Below are 21924 nucleotides of genomic sequence, written 5' to 3'. Positions count from 1 at the left end.
ACTTTTTTTAATTTCCTATTACAGGCTTAAATAACGGATTATGATACTAACAAAAGTAATTAAAAACAAGTAAGGAAGGGCTAAGTTTGGGTACAACCGAACATTTTATACTCTTGCAACTTGCAAGAATCAAAACCAGAGAAATACTTTAAGATGTAAAGCCAATCATATAGAGTAAAGTCAGCCCGATTTTCGAAAATCCTGATATTAGTTATATGCCAAGTTTTCGCTCAAACTTATCTATTTTATCATATCATATGCAGTACAAAGTCACCCGAAAGTTCGAAATTCTTTATATTATGTATATATTTTATATGTATTTTGACATGCAGACATACCATTATAAAATAAGGATTATCCCTCAAATTCAGTTACATATACTCGTATAACACATTGACCGACATTTCCGATCAAAAGTCAACTGTGGGTACTGGAGTCCACATATTCGGTACCTAGGGTCTTCAACAGTTTTGTTTGGATTTGAACAATTTTTTGCCATAAGGTGGCATACACTAAAGGCATTATTCGAGCAAAGTTTAAGCTCATTATATTAATTGCTTCTTGATTTGTGTACTGGAATCTATGTAAAAGAATCAAGTGGAATTTATAATTGTTCTATATGGGAAGTAGGCGTGTTTATTGTCCGATTTCATTCATTTTCTCAGAGTCATAGGTATACGAAAAGAATGCCACTTCCAAATTTTGTCGAAGTCGGTCAGTCGGGTCCCGAGATATGGGATTTCACCAAAAGGGGGGCGGTGCCACTCCCATCGTCCAGTTGTTACCCTGGCCCCAAAAAAGCGGGGCTTTCATCTGCTTTCATTAATTTTCACACTATCGGTAGTAGTTCTTATAATATTCGTGCTGGGCAAACATGATTGTTCTAACTTTAACATACATATTGGAGCCACGCCCACTTTTTCAAAATTTTTAGGTGACCCTTGCTACTGCGATCCCCTGTGCCAAACTACAGTTGTATATCTTAATAAAATGCTTAGTTATGGCAGTTTACAGCGGATTTTCGTTTAATGGCGTTTTGTGGGAATGGCAGTGGTCCGATTACGCCCATCTACAAACTCGTAATTTTTTTATACTAAAGAACTTGCACTGCATCAAGTTATCTCAATTTTTATCAAGTTACAGCTTGCGAGGGCGGACGAACAGGAAGACAGTCACCCGGATGTCAACTTTTCTCATCCTGATAATTTCTTTTTCTTCTTTACTGGCGTAGAAACCGTTTACGCGGTTATAACCAAGTTAAAAACAGAGCACCAGTCGTTTCTTCTTTATACTGTTCATTGTGGCCCAAACCCAATACACAACCCTGTGTAGGGAATGTTTCATCTTCAGCTCGCCTTCAAACGGATGTTCTTAGGCTACCCAGAAAATACTTGATCAAAGACCGGAAGTCATGAGCTGCTTGAGCCATATGTAAAAGAATTGCTTCTTGCCACTCCCTAGTAAATGGCGATCAGAGAACTTTCCTCTGTCTCTGTCAAATAATCAGGGAACGCGTTTGAGGAAAAAATGAGAGCCAATTCGAGAGTCTCGTATCATATTATCTCGAAGTCGCAGAACTCGCTGTGCTCGTAAAATTAAAATTAAAAGTGAAGTATAAAGTGTAAAATGTAAAACTGTGAAGTGTAAAAGTGTGTAGTAAAGTGCTATGGAGACATCCAAAAGCAAATCTCCTACATCAGAAATGGGATCGGAAAGCCAAGAATCGTGCCAAATCCTCGCATCGTGGAAGTACAGAACCGGAATCTAATGGACATAATCAAGTCCTTGCCGATACCAAGACCGGTAACAGACGCAAGACCTGTCCACGTTGCTTTGCCAAAATTCAATCCCGATTGCGCTGGAGCGGATGCCTCTGCATGGTGTACAACCGTGGACCTTATTTTTGAGGAAAATAAGGCATAACCTGGACTCAATTTAAAGAGTTATTTATTCAACCGTTCGTGGGAGTCGAGACAACAACAGCAATTTTATTGAACGTTATGAATGGTCGTCCTAAATATGGAGAAGGGTTTGCAGAATATGGTAGCCGAATTGTTACATCACTCATGTCCAAGTGAAAAAATAAGGACTTGGAGGAAATCGCAGTGTCGGTAGCGTTTGCACATATGGCGCAAATCGATAACAGTTTGTTGCGATGAGTATGTATATATCCCCCAATGTAACAAGCCGCAACGAGTTACAACAACAACTGCAGGCTCACGTTTTTAAGAAGCGTAATATGGAGGACGATGCAACTGGCCCAGAGCGGAAGAAGTCCAAATTCCAAATTAGATGTCACCAATGCGGAAAGATTGCCCATAAAATTGCAGAATGCCGGCAAAGGGGAAAGAACGCAAAAGGATACACTCACAAGGGGAGCAGCAATGGTGTGAAAGATCGATCCAGTATACGATGCTTCAAGTGCAGCGAAATGGGACATTTCGCTACTTCATGTCCTTGAAATAAACTATGTTGTCAATTTTATTATAATATAAGTATTTGAATACTTATATTTGCGGGGTTGTCACTTTTTCCTCCTCATACAAATATCAGACATTGTTAAATTTATGATTTTTAGCTTTCGCCATCGTCGCGAAAGGACGCTTGTGGCAAAGGCATGCTCGGGGAGATGACACCATTTGCTTTTATGAATGAAGCGAGGTTGCCTGTTGAAAGTGCGCTTGCGTTCATGAATGAAAAAGTTGTGGTTGTGTGTTTTTCTATAAATTTGGGCATCGACTATTTGGCTGCCATGCCCATTGGCTTGTGACGCTGCTGATGGTACTTGAAACGATTGTTGTTTTTGTAGAACAATGTTTGTAATTTTTTCGGGTGGCATATCTACATATATACGCCTTTCTGTAGGCAAGTTTGTGTATGCATAATTTGTGTGCCAATGTCAAGCGAGCATATTTATGTACATATGAGCAACGCGCATATGTCTGCTATGGTAGACACCTTGCCGCGGTGCAGAGACTTAGTCGCAAGGCATACTCGGCGCCCCCCAACCGGCGTGGATGGTGCTAGCACTATTCGGGCAGGTTGTCGGGAGCCGCATGCGTGCGGCGACCAAGGACTACCACCTCCTAATCCAGGGTGTCATGCGACCCGTGTCCATTGGATGATTTGCAGCCAGGAGGAACATTCGGCTGTATTTTAACGGAGCCTTCCCAACACCGGGCCGAATTGGGAAGTAACGGTGGCCTTACCGCGCCAAGGGGCTCTGGTGCGGCGGACCTTCCCGTTCCCCATTCAGAACATAGACCCGACAGCTCACCCTGTTGAGCCAAGGGTCGAACGAACAAGATGAACAACGAACAAACACAAAAACAAACAACAAGACTTGATTTGATGACGGACAAAAACCAACGACAAAGGACAACGGTAGAGGATAAGGAGAAGGAGATTGGAGCAGCGGAAGTTAAGGGGGGTCGAGGGGCCAGGCGTAAGCCCAGCTACCTTGACGCTCTCACGCCAGAGGAGCGCTCGCTGTTCGAGGAGCACGCCAGGGAGGATGATGACGACGTGCTCTCTTGCAGCGGAGCTCACCTGGGGGGAACGCCTGGTGCCGATGCAACATCAAGGAGCATCGTCAAGACCCCCGGCGGAGGATGCAGTGGGTCGGCCTCTGGTGAGTCGTGTCGGGCAGAGCCTGACGAAACTAAAAGGAGAAGGAGGAGAAGGCGTAGAAGAGGTGGGCAACACCCCTGCCAGAGGCTGGCCAACCCGGTGGGTGTGGGGATCCACGCAGGAGAGGTATGAGTGGCTCCACCATGAGGTGGTACCTACGCCACCTACACGATGGGAAAACCCCGGAGGAGGCGGAGGCTCTAGCCAGGAGCAAGAGCCAATGGAGCAACGTCAACCCGGCGACTGGATGCGACCACAATGTGCCAGCTCGCGCGCAGGGCAGCGGTAGCAGCGGCCGTGGCCCGGTCAGCACTACGCTGTCCATACGGCGGGGCGACAGCAGGGCATTGCCCGCAGGCACAAGTGCCCAGGCCGGAAAACGAAAAAGCGGCCAAATCACGCCACAGGAGCCCCCACGATACAAGAGGGTGCGGGGCACAGACGCAAAGGAAACCGGGGCCAACAATCTGGACCGGCTCCTCACCGGGTGGAGGAGGGGGGGCGCGGGTATGAGGATGCTGTTAGGGGCATCCGCATGGCTGTTCTGCCTCTCAAGTACCCGGCGGAGTCGCTAAAACCGGAGGAGCTCACCGTGCTGCAGGACATCCTCATGGACGAGATGTGTGAAGGAGTGGACTACACGGCGACCTTCCTGGGCATCGATTTCAGGGGAGGCATGATGCAGGTAGACTGCCATGACGAGTCGTCCGCCAACTGGCTGAAGGAACACGCTCCAAAGCTGGGAGGCTGGACGGGCCCTGTCCTCTGCGCGAATAGGGTGGAGGATGTGCCAATCATGCACAGCATGACAGTTTTCCTCCCTCGGAGTGGGGACAGGTCCTACGAGTACGCCCTGGGCCTGGTGAGGAACCAGAACAGGGGACTCAGTATCTCGGCCTGGTGTGTCGCCAGCAGCAAGAAGGAAAAGCTAGGCGATATTGAAGGATGGAGGCTGAACGTATATATTGACGACGAGTCTTACAAGTACATTCGGGCCGCGAGCTTCCGCCTGTTCTACAGTTACAGCACGGTCGTTATGCGGCCCTACAAGCCTGCTGACACCGGGAGCAAGGAAGCCAAGACGCCCGCGCCTCCACAAGACAAAGGCGTCGTTAGCCAGGCAGTGCCGGTATCCGCCCCGGAGGAAACGAAGATGGAGGTGGACGAGTCTTCGGAGCAGCCCTGCGGGAACAGGACTGGACAGGCAGTGCCAGGGCCGACTACAGACGTCCCCGACGATGGCCGAAGCATGGGGCTACCCTCAACGCAGGAGCTCTTAGACGGATTTGGAGGCTCAATCGACAGCAGCGCGGTTGACGGCGGGGTAGAGGATCTTTCCCTCCTCGAGCCCAATTTATGATGGCCGTCAACATGGAGATTGCCCAAGTGAACCTGCATCATGCGGCGGCAGCCTCAGCTGTCATAATAAGCAGGTTCACTGCGGAGAAACTGGGCACGCTGTTGATCCAAGAGCCTTGGATCCATAAAGGAGAGGTAAAGGGCCTCAAGACGGAGGCAAACAAGGTAATCTGGGACCTCTCCAGCGAGAGGCCTAGGACGTGTATAGTTGTTAGAAGCAATATTGATTTCTTTTGCATTTCAGAGTTTCTGACGCAGGACTTGGTGGCGGTGCAGGCTAGGGACAGTGAGGGCAAAGGCTTCGTCCTAGCCTCAGCATACTTTCCGGGAGAGGCAGCAACGGCACCCCCGGAGGCGGTGGAAAGGTTGGTGGAGCACTGCAGTCTGCATAAGCTCCCCCTTATCATCGGTTGCGACGCGAACGCCCACCACACGGAATGGGTCAGCACCGACTGCAACGCGAGAGGTGAGTCCCTTTTAGAATATATAGTAGGTAGAAATTTAGCGGTAGAGAATGTAGGGTGTGAACCCACATTCATAACTATAAGCAGGAGGGAGGTGCTGGACATCACCCTCAGTAATGAACCTGCAACAGGGCTGGTCTCGCAGTGGAGAGTCTCAACGGAGCCCTCCCTGTCGGACCATAGAATTGTAAGGTTCGCGCTGAGGGCAGAGGTCAAGCTGTTCTCTCCTAGACGCAACCCTCGAAGGACCAACTGGAGTACCTTCAAGGAGAGGCTAGATGAGGAGTTGAAGAGGAAGGGGCAGACTGACAGTAGCGCCACGGGCCAGGGTATGGAGGTCAGATTGACCGCGCTTAACGGGTCCATTATAAACGCGTACATTGACAGCTGCCCCTTAGGTGTACCCACAGACAGGCGCAATTGCTCTTGGTGGACAAGGAAACTCGCAGACCTAAGGAAGAAGGTAAGGCTATTTAATAAGGCAAAACGTACAGGGGTCTGGGAGGAGTACAGGAGCAACCTGACGCTATACAATAAAGAGATCAGGTCTGCTAAACAGGCTAGCTTTAGGAGATTCTGTGAAAACGTCTCCTCCACACCAGAAGCTGCCAGGCTGCACAAAGCTCTGGCTAAAGGGAAGACGGACACAGTGCTAGCCATCAAAAAGAATGACGGGACATTCATGACCAGCGCGGAGGACAGAGCTACAGAGCTCTTGCGTGCTCACTTTCGGGAGACTGTCCCGGTTTATCGGTGTCTGCCCTCAACCGAACATAGACCGTCCCGCACTGATTGGGCTATCGCTAAACAACTGTTTACTGCGGACTCGATCAGGTGGGCAATGGCCTCGTTCGAAAGATTCAAGTCTCCGGGAGTGGACGGCATCTTCCCAGCGCTTCTACAGCAGGGTGAGCAGATTCTGATGCCACACCTGCTTAGGCTGCTGAGGGAGAGCCTGGCGCTTGCCTACATCCCTGAATCATGGAGGACAGCTGAGGTAATCTTCATACCGAAAGTGGGAAGGAAGGACTACCCGTTGGCCAAATCTTTCAGGCCAATTAGCCTAACCCCCTTCCTACTGAAAACTATGGAGAAGATAATAGATCATCATTTAAGGTCTAAGGGGCTGAGGACCGTACCCCTGCATGCAGCACAGCATGCATACAGAGCTGGCAGGTCAACCAACACAGCTCTGTACCAGTTGACCTCCGAGATAGAGAGTTCACTGAAGAAAGGGGAAGTCATGCCTTTTTGGATATTGAAGGAGCTTTTGACAACATGTCTCATAGAAGTGTGGCAATGGCACTGGAAGGTAGGAATGTGGCAGCACCGGTGCGTAGATGGATAGAGGCGGTACTCGCACCAGGATTGCTGAGACCACTGCAGGGGGCGCAAAGATTCGCCTAGGCACAACAAGGGGCTGTCCGCAGGGTGGTGTACTATCGCCCCTGCTATGGAGCCTTGTCGTGGATGACCTGTTAGCACTGCTAACCGACAACGGCATCCGCTGCCAAGGATATGCGGACGATATAGTGAAGGCAAGTTCGAGGACACTCTCTGTGACCTAGTGCAATGAAGTCTAAATCTGGCAAAGGAGTGGTGCAGGGGAGTTGAGCTGAGCATCAACCCCTCGAAGACTACCATCGTCCCGTTTACAAGGCGAAGATCCCTACCCGGGCTTAGGAACCTCACACTTGGGGGTAGAGTAATTGAGATGACCAGCAATGTTAAATATCTCTGTCTCACTCTGGATTCCACTTTGCGGTGGAAGCAGCATGTGGACCAAACCATGGTCAAGGCGACAAAGGCTCTAATGGTGTGCAATCGGCTGGCAGGTAAATCCTGGGGTTGCAAGCCAAGGATTGTCAGGTGGTTGTATACCATGATTGTGCGACCGATCGTAACATATGGAGCGGTGTCCTGGGCCTCTGTGGCGGCACAAGCCTCGGTGGTGATGAAACTATCGAGGCTCCAACGGCTTGCATGCGTCTGCATGACGGGCGCTATGCGAACCTGCCCAACAGCGGCGCTGGAGGTCCTGCTGGAACTCACACCGCTCCACATAGTGATCGGCCAAGTAGCCAAGCATTCACTTCTGCAAATAACGGCAGAGGGATGCGGTAAAGGAAAAATAATCTCGTCCCAGAGGATGGAGGTGATAAGTGGCAGTAATCCAATTGCTCTCCTCCCGATGGACGGGATTACAAAAACAGTGAACTTCACGAGGAAATTCAAGGTTGTCCTTGGCAGCAAGAGCGAGTGGAATGACTCCACTCTTGAGCTGTTGCTGAGGGACAGTACACTGAAGTGGTACACCGACGGCTCGAAGACGTCGGAAGGTATTGGTGCAGGGATCGCGGGCCCACGCACTAGGTTATCCATACCGATGGGCAGATTCCCCAGTATCTTCCAGGCCGAAGTCTTAGCCATAAGTCGGTGTACAGAGATAAACCTCCACCGCGGCTATCGTAATGAGCGGATAACCATACTCAGCGATAGCCAAGCGGCACTAAAAGCGATCTCGGCCTACGAGATCAAATCGCTGCTAGTGCAGGAGTGTAGAGAATGGCTAAACAGCCTAGCGGAATTGAATCAGGTGCACCTAGTTTGGGTACCTGGTCATAGAGACATAGCCGAAAATGAACTGGCTGACGCTAGCCCGCTCTGCAGCCTCCACAAATATGGTAGGGCCCGAACCGTTCACCGGGGTGGGCCCCCATACGATAAAGGAGCTGCTTCGTAAGAAAGAAAGAGAGGGCAGAGAAGGTCATTGGCAACGGGCGCATGGTATGCGGCATGCCAAGTTGCTGATCCTCCCAAGGATCAAACTCAGGCTCTTGGTCGCATTCTACACCGGCCACTGCAAGTTGAGAAGGCACCTGTTCAACTTAGGACTCGCCTCTTGCTCTAACTGCCGGTTCTGCGACAGGGAACCTGAAACCCCGGAGCACCTGCTGATCGATTGCATCGCAGTCTGCAGACGCAGGTCTAAGGCCCTTGGAATTACATTTCCGGATAGGGATCACATCGACTCACTAGCTCCCAGCAAAATACTAGAATTTATCGATTTGTTGAGGCTTGGTGCGTTCCTGTGAGTTAGGAGAGGGCACAATAGACCCAAGGTCGCAGTGCATACCTCGATTAATTCTATTGTCTATTTATTGTCTATGTTATTATTGACAAGTGATAATAGGGTTTGAATTCGCGAAAGCGAACATAAACACATATGATCATGATACATACATATGTATGTATATATGAATATACGTTTTGAATGACAAAATATACGATTTATGTACATTTATCCCTACTGTAATATATTAAATTTTTTAATATATTATGATAGTCTGTTATATATATGTATGTACATACATATGTATATAATGAAGTATGCACACAAGCATGAATATATCAAATACAAGATATAATTGCTCATATTTTCACATTATCTACAAATATTGCTTTAAAAAAGTAAATAAATTAAAATGTATTCAATTGAATACAGGTGGTATTCATTAATATTCACAAAAAGAATTCATACGAATACACATGTTTGCATATAAACATATGAAAGTATAGGCAAAAGAGCGAACATACGCCTGTTAGAGAAATATGTACATACATATATATGTATGTAGTTTTGAGCATAATTTTTATTTCAGCTCAGCTCTGTTCAAGCGAAAATGTTAAAATTTCTCCTGCTGAGCTGGCAGTGGTGAAACTCCCTCATCTCGACCGAGTTAGCCAAAAATATTTTTACGATCTCCGCCCCGTGAACCTTCTCTATTAGCCCTGACAGACGACAGCGCTAATATACATTAGCGGGCTTAATTTACATTTATTTGCACATTTGACCCATGTTAAGCATGTTTGTAATTCACAAGAATTCCGTGCATTTGGTTGAATTTACTAATTTTATTTCATTTATTTATATTTATTCATTTTTTCAATATTCTTAACTTTTTTGCACACTTTTTCCGCATTACAATCAATTATTGCTATTAATTTCACTCTGTTATCTTTTAACGTAGATAATAAAGGAATTTTTTTGTTAAATTTATATATGATTTTCAATATTACCAAAATTTCTTTTAATAATTTATCTTATTCATTTTTATTTCATTTTTTTTTTAACTAAATAAACAAATTTCACTATCACCTGACTAAATGCACAAGCCTGCTGTCCGTCACCATGAAATTTCAATGCGCATTGGCGTTGCTTAAGGCGCATTAATTTTGCTCGTCTGTCAGGGCTATATGACAGAGAACGTTTTGACAGAGAACGTCTATCATAGAGAAGGTTCACGGCGCGAAGAACGTAAAAATATTTTTGGCTAACTCGGTCGCGATGGTCCAGTTTCACCACTGCCAACTCGGTCGCGATGATCCAGTTTCACCACCGCCAACTCGGTCGCGATGGTCCAGTTTCACCACATACAAATTATGAGCGTGTTTCTCCATATTTAACAGCGATTGAGCGGTTTTTAGAGTCTATGAGCAATAACAAAAATAAATAAAAGAGAACCAATGCAGGGCACTATACATACATGTGATTATATGATTTGAATTCGCGAAAGCGAACATAAACACATATGGTTATGATACATGTGCATATAAGTATGTAAGTTTTGAATGATAAAAATGATAGACGTTCTCTGGCTATATGACAGAGAACGTTTTGATAAACGTTTTGATAAACGTTCTCTGCATATGATAAACGATCTCTGCATATGGTATATGTTCTCTGCTATTCAGAGCATTATCTTAAGGGGTGGTATCTTTGCCCAGCGGCAGTGGCACCATCTACCGGAGATGAGCCCAATCAGTTAATGTTAATGAAAAATGTTAACAGCAGAGAGGTTAACGAATGTACAGAGAAGTTAATAAATAGGCACAGTACAAAAGGAGAATGTTAAATTTATTAACATTCTCTGTCGCTACGATGCGCGTAAGTCGACGTCAATATGAATATGAGCTCATATGTATGCGTGTTTGTCGGCAAAGTTGTCATTCGTTTTTTCAACATTTGGTCAGAATTTTTTTTCCTAACTAAACAATGTTATTCCGCGCTGCCTCTGCGCCATTACTTCCTTAGCATACCACAAACAACGGGGTCGCTTCAACGGAGGATTTTTTTCAATGCTTAATTTGTATTGAGAAATACTTTAATAATTATATGGCAGTGCGCCCCTGACCCCTTCTTGCCTTCTATTGTTGAACGAGCTTACTTCTAATCGTTGAAAGCAAAATTTAAGAGATTCCTAGCCGAAGCAGCAGTCTTAACAAATGAGCGCTACACCTAACGCCAAGTTGAAGAAACGTGTCACTCGACCGTTGCGCAAAATTCCGCCTTCACCGACGATACAGATTGGACCTGATGTTAAAAGTTCGACGGTAAACAACACTAAAATTTTAGGTGTTACATTTGACAGTCTGCGGAGGTGCAGTGCCGCAACAAGGTTGGCGGCACTTGGGCCAAAGACATAGAGACGTTGTTGACAATATACAAAGCAACCAGCCGGTCGGTCAGAAACTATCCCTGCAGTCACCTGCTTGGAGAGGAGCCGCCTCCCAGTAACTTCAAAAGAACATTCCTTCAACACGCCACCTTCTACAATATTTCGACCGCGAGCAATTTCCGATAGGCACTGAACGCCACTTTATATTACTCTTCCCCAAAGAGGGTTTAGATAATCGCTACAACAACAAGCATGCAAGATTGTTTACGTGCAGCAAGGGCAGCAAGGAAAGCAAGCATTAGCGTACATGTAGGTATTTATGAATGAAATCTGGTAAGATTCCAACTAACAAAATAAAAAAAATTAAATACAAAATACAAAAGATTATTTGTAAATACATACATACAAGTTATGTTTTTTTCTCCATATGCAAATATGTAGGTATGCGCATCGATAGATTATTAAAGAACATCTCTATTAAAAAGCCTTTTCCCCGTTTCCCACATTGCGTGGTACATTTTCCTTTTCGAAGTTGTATTTTTCGATGTTCCCTCCTGTGAAAGCTACAAATTAGTATCCAAAGAGATTCGATTTAAGGTCAGTAGGGTAATCTGGCCTGTTTTTTCAGAGGAATTTTTATTCTACAATAGAACTTTTTTCACAAAACATGAGGTATGTATAACGTGGAGTGTATAAACAAATTTTTCGGAATTTTTTCATGACATCTGTCGGAGAAATTGCTGGATGAATGAGATGCGTTTTCACTGGCATACACGATTTCTCATATTTTGATCATCTGAAACACAAAAACCCAATTTATTCTTAAAAAGTACGTGAATGGTTATCGTCCCTATTAGAATCATGAAAAAATGTTGATAAATAAAAAAGTAATTAAAGTTTTTTTTTTTTAATTTTTCCCAAGTTTTTTTTACATAAATTTTGTCATAACATTGCCAATAAATTATAAAAAATTAAGAATTTAGTAGGGACGATAGCCAGGCGTTTCGTGAACATTTTAAAAAATTAGCAAATCGGTTGAGTAGTTCGACCGGAATCATGTCCGCCAGTTTGAAAAAATGTGTATTTTAAGAAAAACGCGTTTAAAGTTTGAGGTACTAAAAAAGCATGCACTCCGAGGGCCTTTTTCGAAACCTTCAAATGGTAAAGTTGGTTTCTACATTAATTCTAAGGGTATAAGGGAACAGATAATGCAAAAAAGTTTTTTTGGAAAAGGGGTACCCTACTGGCCCCTTAGAGTGGAGACGGTCAAATAATTCCATAAATGCTTTAAAGGGGTAAGGGGTAGTCAGAGGCACGAAAAAATGAGAATTTTCAGTATTTTTTTGCTATTAAATCGTGTTATTTTACTAAAGTAGTAATATGGCATTATTAAGAGAATGTGTTGACTTGAAGTCACGAAAATTTCAAAAAAAAAATTTAATTTCCAAAGTTATAGTTGTTTGTGTTGACCCAGTTTCAAAAAAAGGTACTTGCGGTGACAACCATAAGTCCTTGGAGATTCATCTAAAATTAATCGGACAAAAAAATTAGTTTTATAAATTGATAATCCTGGATCTGATCAAAGGATTTTTTTTAAATCAACAAAATGGCGGCCTCAGGAAATTTTTTTCTAAATTTTTGGGAAAAAATCAACAGTTAATTGGTCTTAAAAAATCGAAATTTTCGAAAAAATAAAAATCATGCGATCAGGCCCGAGTTTATTATGTATTCTAAAAGCTGTATAAATTTCATTAAAATCTACTGAGCGGTTTTCGAGTAACAGTTGTCACCGGTACAAAAAACATAATTTTGAGAAAAACGCGTTTAAAGTTCCATACTAGCGCTTTGAAGTGCCCGAGCTCTCTTTGTTATTTGTCGAATAGACAATATAGAATATTTTTAAGATAATACATTTAACGAAAATGCAAAAAAAAATAATTTTTTGTAAATTCTGACTACCCCTAACCCCTTAAGTTATTAGTATCGTAGGCTTTTGCCGGCTACACCGACTTGTCGTTGGCACCGTTGACGTTTTTGGTCATTTTATAAAATAGTCTATTTTGATTCCTAGTTATTAGCGGAAAATTATCGTTACTATTATGCCAAATAGTTTCACGACTGTTTTTCAAGTTGTCGAATCTCATTTTCGTATGTTGAGGTTGACTTTCAGAACTGTTCCAAATGGAACTATTTTAGGAAAGAATTATATTATTATATTATATATTGTTTTGATATGCATACCTTTAATATGTTTAGTAAGACATGCAAAAAAATAGTTTTTTTGACCCACCCTAATATATAACAAAACAAATATGAGATGTTCTTCAGGATTATGTGAACATCTCATATTTGTTTTATTATGTATTTAAAACAAGAAAACTTCTCGATTCCTAATCTTTGTCAGGAGAAACATCACCGCTCTACTGTAAAAGTACGTTATTCCTTGAAGACGTTGACTTTAAACCGTTGCAAACATTATTGAGATATTTTTAATGGATTGTTCTCGACGTCGCTATTCATTTGGGACTTACAATTTAAGAACCAAAAATTGCGAGAAATACTCATTCATCCGACTCTAATAATAAAATAATAAGGGATTGGAAAGACGGTTTATCTCGACAGTAAAACGGTGAATAGATCAGTGGTGTCGCAGTACAGTGTAGTTACTCGGCAAATAGCTAAAAACTAAAGACAATTCATTGATCAAAGATGTTATGCAAATTGATACCACAGTGTCTTCCAATCAAATACAGAAACACTTTTATTTACCAGTTAATGCACGAAAAAATAGAAGGTGGGGGCGGGTTGTTCCTCCCAACTATAAAGCCTTTTATTTTTGCAAACAATAGAAAGGCCAGACTCGTTTTTGCGACAGCACATTGCGATTGGAGCATTCAGAAATAGAATACAATTTTATTCTCAGTCGAATCGCAACATAATATTAAAGATTCGGATGGCATAAGACGTTTAAGAAGACCGAAAGGACAAAGAAATTCTAAGTTTGTATTATGTTGCGACCATTAAATATGGCGGTGAATATGTTATGGTCTGGGGCTTCTTCTCTAGCTACAAAGTCTAAATTCGATTAGGACAATTTTTGTAAAAACTATTATCAACAATGTAAAATAATCCCCATATAACAGTATCGCTAAAAACTACTTCGACAACTAAATATGTCAGAGACATTAATTTTTACCTCTACGTTGGTATGAGAGAGCTTTAACACATTGAGTGCCAAGGAGTTTTGACGAAAACCTTCCCCGGGTGCCAAGCACATTTTTTGCTATAAGCTGGTGTAAAAGTAGAAAATATTCAGTTCTGCGCCAATCCCGGATGATTTTGTGGTTTATTTTGGATTTTATAATGGTTTTTTTTTTTGTCGCACGTTTCCTTACGACATGGCACTGCACGACGGAATTGCAATCGTAAAAATCGATGTCATACGAAAATGTGCGACGCAATTTTTTTTGCTATTTCTTATTTTTTTTCGTTTTACGTATTTTCCTTTACATTTACATGCCCCGATAATGGTATCCATAACAGATGGAGCACATAATCCTGCGGAGCCTTCAACTAGTCAAGGAGCGAGACGTAAAAGACGAGCAACAGAAAAGCCACTGGCTGTGGTAGAATATAATAAGGGGAAATCAGGCATTGATCTTTCCGACCAAATGGCTTCATACGAAAATACCCTTCGCAAAGGGTTAAAATGGTACCGAAAGCTGGGAATTGAACTTTTACTTGGACTTTCCGTGGTAAATACCTATACTGTGTATAAAGCAGCTACGAATAGAAACATTAATATACGGGCCTACTATACATAGATCTCACATCCCCGCGGCCTATATCGCAATCAAATCATATTATCACAAAAAGAGTAGATGAAAATAATAAAACCATCCGACGTGCTTGTGTTTTATGCTACGCTGAAGCAAAAAGAAAATTTAGTCGAAAGGAAGCAAGAAAGAATATCAAAAGGACAACTTCGTACTGTCCGCAATGCCCCAACACTCCCCAATTGTGCATTGATTGCTTTCCAAAATATACACATCTAAAAAATTAATGTAAAATATCCATGTAATTGGAGTTATCATATCCTAATTTTAATTTTCCAATATCTTTTTTATACTTTTTTTTTCCGAAATGTCGAATGAATTCCAATAAATTTTCAAAATTAAAAAGAACCTCCGAGTTTTTACTATAAAAACCGCAAAAATGAAGATATCTCTATGAAACTCGGACCAAAATTTAGGGCAAACATTAGGCTACTAGAAATACATTTAAAAAACCCTGTAGCGTCAACCAAAAACACATGACAATACCTAAGGCCAGACAATGCCTGTCGCACGAAAACGTGTAGCCATGGCACTCAATGTGTTAAAGGAGACGGGGAAAAAATTGGACGATGACTTCCATGTGACATTTTACCGCTTATATCGGCCAACATGTGAGCTTTCCATGATGAAAGGAATATGATGAATGAAAAAAGACTATTTAAAAAAATATCCCTACCCGGCTTTTATAATATTTGATCTATTAACAATGATTATAAGATTAAGTTAATTTAGTCACTTATCTAAGCGTTGTTGAAAATCGCATATGTGACGTATTAGTAGCTTCTCGCATTACTGTTTCTTAATTTTCTATTGGTGACCTTCAGTATTTACAAGTTCATTAAAGGTTACTCTTGTGAATTTCAATTCGACTAAAAGATTTTGTGTAAATTGCTTCCGTTTTTGGTACCAACATTATAGTACATCTACTCTTTTTTATTTTCCTATTTGCGTTCTCTTTTCCAATCAAACTCCATCACATCAGAAAATAGTAAAAGTAACTGTAAATAATATTATATTTTCTTCTTCTTAATTGGCGTAGACACCGCTTACGCCCCCGGCGGGTACAGCGTCGAATACTTTCAGAGCTGGAGTGTTTTCGTCCATTCGGACAACATGACCTAGCCAGCGTAGCCGCTGTCTTTTAATTCGCTGAACTATGTCAATGCCGTCGTATATCTCGTACAGCTCATCGTTCCATCGAATGCGATATTCGCCGTGGCCAACGCGCAAAGGACCATAAATCTTTCGCAGAACTTTTCTCTCGAAAACTCGCAACGTCGACTCATCAGTTGTTATCATCGTCCAAGCCTCTGCACCATATAGCAGGACGGGAATTATGAGTGACATATAGAGTTTGGTTTTTGTTCGTCAAAAGAGGACATTGCTTTTCAATTGCCTACTCAGTCCGAAGTAGCACCTGTTGGCAAGAGTTATCCTGCGTTGGATTTCCAGGCTAACATTGTTGGTGGTGTTTACGCTGGTTCCAAGATAGACGAAATTATCTACGACTTCAAAGTTACGACTGTCAACAGTAACAAGTCGCGAGTGCGACGACTGTTTGTTTGATGACAAGAGATATTTCGTCTTGCCCTCGTTCACTGCCAGACTCATTTGTTTTACTTCCTTGTCCAGTCTGGAGAAACAGAACTAATGGGGCGGGTGTTGAGGCCGATGATATCAATATCATCAGGTTGAAGAAGTCGCACGACAGGTAGTCGCCTTGTCTGAAACCTCGGTTGATATCGAACGGCTCGGAGAGGTCCTTCCCGATTCTGACGGAGCTTTTGGTGCTACTCAACGTCAATTTACACAGCCGTATTAGTTTTGCGGGGATACCAAATTCAGACATCGCGGCATAAAGGCAGTTCCTTTCGCGCTGTCGAAAGCAGCTTTGAATTCGACGAAGAGGTGATGTGTGTCGATTCTCCTTTCACGGGTCTTTTCCAAGATTTGGAGCATGATGAATATCTGGTCGGTTGTTGATTTCCCAGGTCTACAGTCACACTGATAAGGTCCAATCAGTTTGTTGACGATGTGCTTTAATCTTTCACACAATACGCTCGATAGAACCTTATATGCGATGTTGAGGAGGCTTATCCCACGGTAGTTGGCGCAGATTGTGGGGTCTCCCTTTTTATGGATTGGCCATAGCATACTTAAATTCTAATCGTTGGGCATGCTTTCGTCCGACAATATTTTACAAAGAAGCTGATGCATGCTTCTTATCAGTTCTTCGCCGCCGTGTTTGAATAGCTCGGCCGGCAATCCATCGGCCCGCCGCTTTGTTGTTCTTCAGGCGGATAATTGCTATTCGAACTTCTTCATGGTCGCGCAATGGAACGTCTGCTCCATCGTCATCGATTGGGGAATCAGATTCACCTTCTCCTGGTGTTGCGCGTTCACTGCCATTCAGCAGGCTGGAGAAGTGTTCCCTGCATAATTCAAGTATGTTCTGGGCGTCGGTGACTAGATCACCTTGGGGGGTTCTACAAGCGAATGCTCCGGTCTTAAAACCTTCTGTAAGCCGCCGCATTTTTTCGTAGAATTTTCGAGCATTACCCCTTTCGGCCAGCTTATCAAGCTCTTCATACTCACGCATTTCGACTTCTTTCTTTTTCTGTCTGCATATGCGTCTCGCTTCCCTCTTCAACTCTCGGTATCTATCCCATCCCACACGTGTTGAGGTCGCTCGTAACGTTGCGAGGTAGGCAGCCTGTTTTCTCTCCGCTGCGACACAGCACTCCTCGTCGTACCAGATGTTTTTTTGAACTTTCCGATAATCAATGGTTTCGGTTGCAGCTGTACGTAAGGAGTTTGAAATGCCGTCCCACAGTTTCCTTATACCGAGTTGTTGACGAGTGCTCTCAGAGAGCAGGAGTGCAAGCCGAGTAGAAAATCGTTCGGCTGTCTGTTGTGATTTCAGCTTCTCGACGTTGAACCTTCCTTCTGTTTGTTGACGTGCATTTTTTCCTGTTCAGAGGCGGGTGTGAATCTTGGCTGCAACAAGATAGTGGTTCAAGTCGACGTTAAGACCTCGGAACGTACTCACGTCTAGAACACTGGAGACGTGTCTTCCATCTATCACAACATGATCGATCTGGTTGGTGGTTTTTCGATCCGGAGACAGCCAGGTAGCTTGATCTTCTTGATCTACATATCTTGATATGGATAGAAAAAAACCACAAAATTTATTAATTTTAAAACAAATAAACGCGTCGTAATTTAATAGAACTAGGTGTATGTAAACTTTATTGGTCTTCTGTATATATAACATGTGTTTAGCAATATATATAATAATGTTTTTATAATCCTTTAACTTACTGCATGCGAAGTTTGGACATTAATTTGGGAAAAATGGAACTTGATACGTGTACCAATTTAGGCGCGTCCTTATTTCCCTCCTGAGATTCGGCGAATGATGTTTGTGTTCAAAGAGAATTTCAGCCATAAATAAGAACCTCTCTGCTTATATGCATTCTCATTTTTGCGGAAATTTCTCTATAATGTTGACGTTTGATGGCGTAAAATTTGTACATTCCTAGAAATTAATTACAACACATGCTTATCTCTTTGGCCTATAAATCTGCCAACAATTATATCAGACTTAATCGGTCTACGAAGTGTTTGATATCGAATTGCAGACGCTTCAACCGGCATCCGAGCCATCGTGCTGTTAATAGCAAAGAAATGGGGAGACATGCTTACATAAGAAATCCCCAGCGCAATACTTGCAAGGGGACTACACTCCTTGAGTACTGACTATATGTTTCCCCATATGTTGGCATATTCGCGCCGCATTCATTAACTGAATGTGGTTACATGAAATAAGTAAGGAAAAGCCGAAGTCGGGTGAGTCCAGATGTTTCTTTTTAATGTGTACAACTGATTGTATATTGGCTAAGAGTATTAGGTAAATACATATTTAGGAAAGAGTTTTGAAGTGACTTACAATTGCATATCTCGTGCCATGTTTCAGGCTATTAAAAGATTTCTAACTTTCTTAATTCATAGGATTATCAAATTAATTAACCCCATTTACATTTCAAATATGTGAAATTCAGATCATGACGAATTTACATTATAATTTATTGGGATCGTCTAAAAAGACATGGCGCATTTGCTTGGAACTATTTACTTAGGCTCCTATAAAATTTCAAACAAGAACGGTTGAAGTTATGAAATTCGGTAATATGATTATCAATTGTTTGAAGTGTTGCCGAACAGCAAATCAGTTTTGGCGCCAAGATTTTTTCATCGTAACATAAATTAGAACTATTGTCCATTTTACTAATTATTCGCCTATTATGACATCAAAAGGTGAGTGATACCAGACAAAATGTAGATCCGGATTTTCACCTGACCGAAATACTAAGTAGGAATGGGTCCTTAAGAAGCTACCTTAACAGTTTTATTATATTATTCATACCCTGAACAGGATATATTAAGTTTGCCACACCGCGACGAGCTCAGCCGATTTAAATATGTCCATCCGTCTGTCTCTATAGATGCGATCAAATTCTAAGTTTTTGAGATATCGATCTGACATTTTACACTCTTTTTTTCTCAGCAGGAAGCTGCTCATTTTTTGGAAGCGTTGATATCGGACCTCTATAGCATATAGCTGTCATATAAAGTGAACGATCAAAATTTAAGGAGAAGTCATCGCCAAATATTGCATGGGTTATTGTCAAAGGAAACGGCGAAATCTTCGATATAGCTACCATACAAACTGCCCGATAAAAGTTCTTGTATTTGTAAAGGGTATTACAGCTTCGGTACAACCGACGTTAACGTATGTACATATATGTAATTGTTATCAACACCTTCGTTACTTTACGTTTCTTACTTGTTATTCATCATTTTGAAATATGAAGTTTTATAACGCCTTGAGGTATACCGTAAGTGCGAAAGTATAAAATGTTCAATTACACCCGAACGCTTCCTTACTTTTTTATTTTACCAGCACTAGTGATGCCACAAGGTTCTTTTGGGCTAGGTAAAACGATTTTCCTTAGGCATAAGTGTCAAATTGATGTCTACAAAATAAGGTTACCGGTTCTCAGTTCTCTACGAAATTATGAATACGATCTGTCAGCTATCCAGGCAAATTTTTTCGAATAAAAAGTTAATTTAACTACAAGAACATCTCTAGATTAAAAATCAGAACTTAGCCTAATCTAACGCCTTTCCTGACTTTCATAATACTAATACGATAATACTCCCTTAGTACTCATACAATTTTATTGCAGATTTTGCAGGAGTCGCTTATCAAAAGCCGTTGTTGAAATCCTTCGTTAATGGAATCTGCTTTGGAAAAGATTCGCTGCTGAAGTGTGTTCTAAGGTTCGGAGTTATGCGGTGTATTACGGCTTGCAATGAAAAAACTATCTCCATGTAAACAACATAACAAAGCAGCATTTTTTTTCCAAATACCCATTTAATAATATGACGGTGAAATATAAACCGTAAAGGATTACCACCTACCACCGCCAATAGTGGCGGAAGATTGCCCCTAAGTGAAAGAAGGCCATCTACCGCACCGAGGAGGAGAGGCAAAGCCGGCACGGCATCAGTCAAAGTGCCTGAAACAGAGCCGAGCGTACCACCTAGAGAAAATGGGGTTTCCTGTGGCCGACAATCGCCTCCGACAAAAAGCACTAGAAATAAAGTGGAAGTTATTAGGACAATAATTTATATACATATACATACATAGATATATAGGATGAAGTTTACGAACTCTTCCCACTGTTAAAATTTATAATTCGTATCCGGTGTTTGCTAAAGGTCCATTTGACGACAACAACTGCTTCTTCTTCTTGAGATTAAATCCGCTAAAGCTGGTGCACTCTAATTGGATTAAAATATCTTCCAATTGTTTGCTAGAACTCAGATAATGGCTTATTCCACCCCCGCTAGGCTTCATTAATACATTCTTCTTCTTTATTGACGTGGATACCGCTTACGCGGTTATAGCCGAGGTTACAACATCGCGCAGTCGTTTCTTCTTATCGATGTTTGGCGCCAATTGGAAAATCCAAGTGTAGCCAAATCCTTTTCCACCTGATCTCTACACAGGAAGGCAGATGTCTTTCTCTTCCTCTGCTTCCACTGGCGGGTACTGATAGAGTGTTCTCATCCATTCGCACGACTTTTAGCGGCTGACGACTATGTCCATGTCGTCGTACATATCGTACAGTCATTGTTCCATCGAATGCGGTATTGCCATAGCCATTCCGCAAAGGACCATAAACCTTCCGCAGAATTTTCTCTCGAAAACTCGTAAAGCTGACTCATCAAATGTTGGCATCGTCCATACCTCTACACCATATGACTTGTAGAGTTACAACTCTGTTCGAAGTAGCATCTGTTGGCAAGAGTTATTCTACGTTGGTTTTCGATGTTGGCATTGTTGTTTGTGTCAATGCTGGTTCCAAGACGACGATTTTGAAGTTGTAACTGTCAACATTGACGTGGGAGCCAAGTCGCGACGACCGTTTTTCTGATGGCAGGAGATGTTTCATCTTGCCCTCGTTCAATACCAGACCCATTTGCCCTTTTCTTTTCTAGTCTGGAGAAAGTATAACTAACGGCGCTGGTGTTGCGGCCAATGACATCAATATCATCGGTGTATGCTGGTACCTGTACACTCTTATAGAATGTTGTACCTGCTCGATTAAGTTCTGCAGCTCGAATTATTTTCTCCAGCAGCAGATTGAAGAAATCGCACGATAGGGAGTCACCTTGTCTGAAACCTCGTTTGGTATCGAACGGCTCACAGAGGTCCTCCCCAATTCTGAATGAGCTTGTAGTGCTGCTTAACGTCAGCTTACGCAGCCGTATTAGCTTTTCGGGGATACCAAGTTCAGACATATGTAGCTGCATAGCTCCTTTTCATGTTGCCAAATCAGCTTTAAAATCGACGAAGAGGTGGTGTGTGTTGATCCTCTTTTCACGGACGTTTTCCAAAATTTGGCACATGGTTTAAATCTGGTCGATTGCAGATTTTCCATGTCTAAAGCCACACTGATAAGGTCCAATCAGCTTATTGACGGTGGGCTTTAATTATCACACAGTACACTCGATATGCGTTAAGGAGGCAGATTGGGGGGTCTCCTTTTTGTGGATTGGGCCATATTCTACAAAGAAACTGATGCATTCCCCTTATCAGTTTTTCGC

The 21924-nt window shown here is 42.5% G+C and overlaps 1 protein-coding gene across 1 annotated transcript in view; it reads left to right on the top strand.

Moving 5' to 3' along the window:
* Positions 1-501: 501 nt before the first annotated feature.
* LOC105225345 (ventral anterior homeobox 2a) overlaps positions 502-21924 on the top strand; it is a 61651-nt gene continuing 40228 nt past the window's right edge. The window contains exon 1 of the mRNA XM_049452891.1: positions 502-5455. Within this exon, the coding sequence (XP_049308848.1) occupies positions 4987-5455 (469 nt within the window). The 5' untranslated portion in view covers positions 502-4986. The remainder of the gene's footprint in view (positions 5456-21924) is intronic.

This window comes from Bactrocera dorsalis, chromosome 3, assembly GCF_023373825.1.
Source record: "Bactrocera dorsalis isolate Fly_Bdor chromosome 3, ASM2337382v1, whole genome shotgun sequence".
Classification (NCBI taxonomy): domain Eukaryota; kingdom Metazoa; phylum Arthropoda; class Insecta; order Diptera; family Tephritidae; genus Bactrocera; species Bactrocera dorsalis.
Note: the sequence above shows the minus strand (reverse complement) of the source record. Positions and strands in the feature narration are given on the sequence as shown.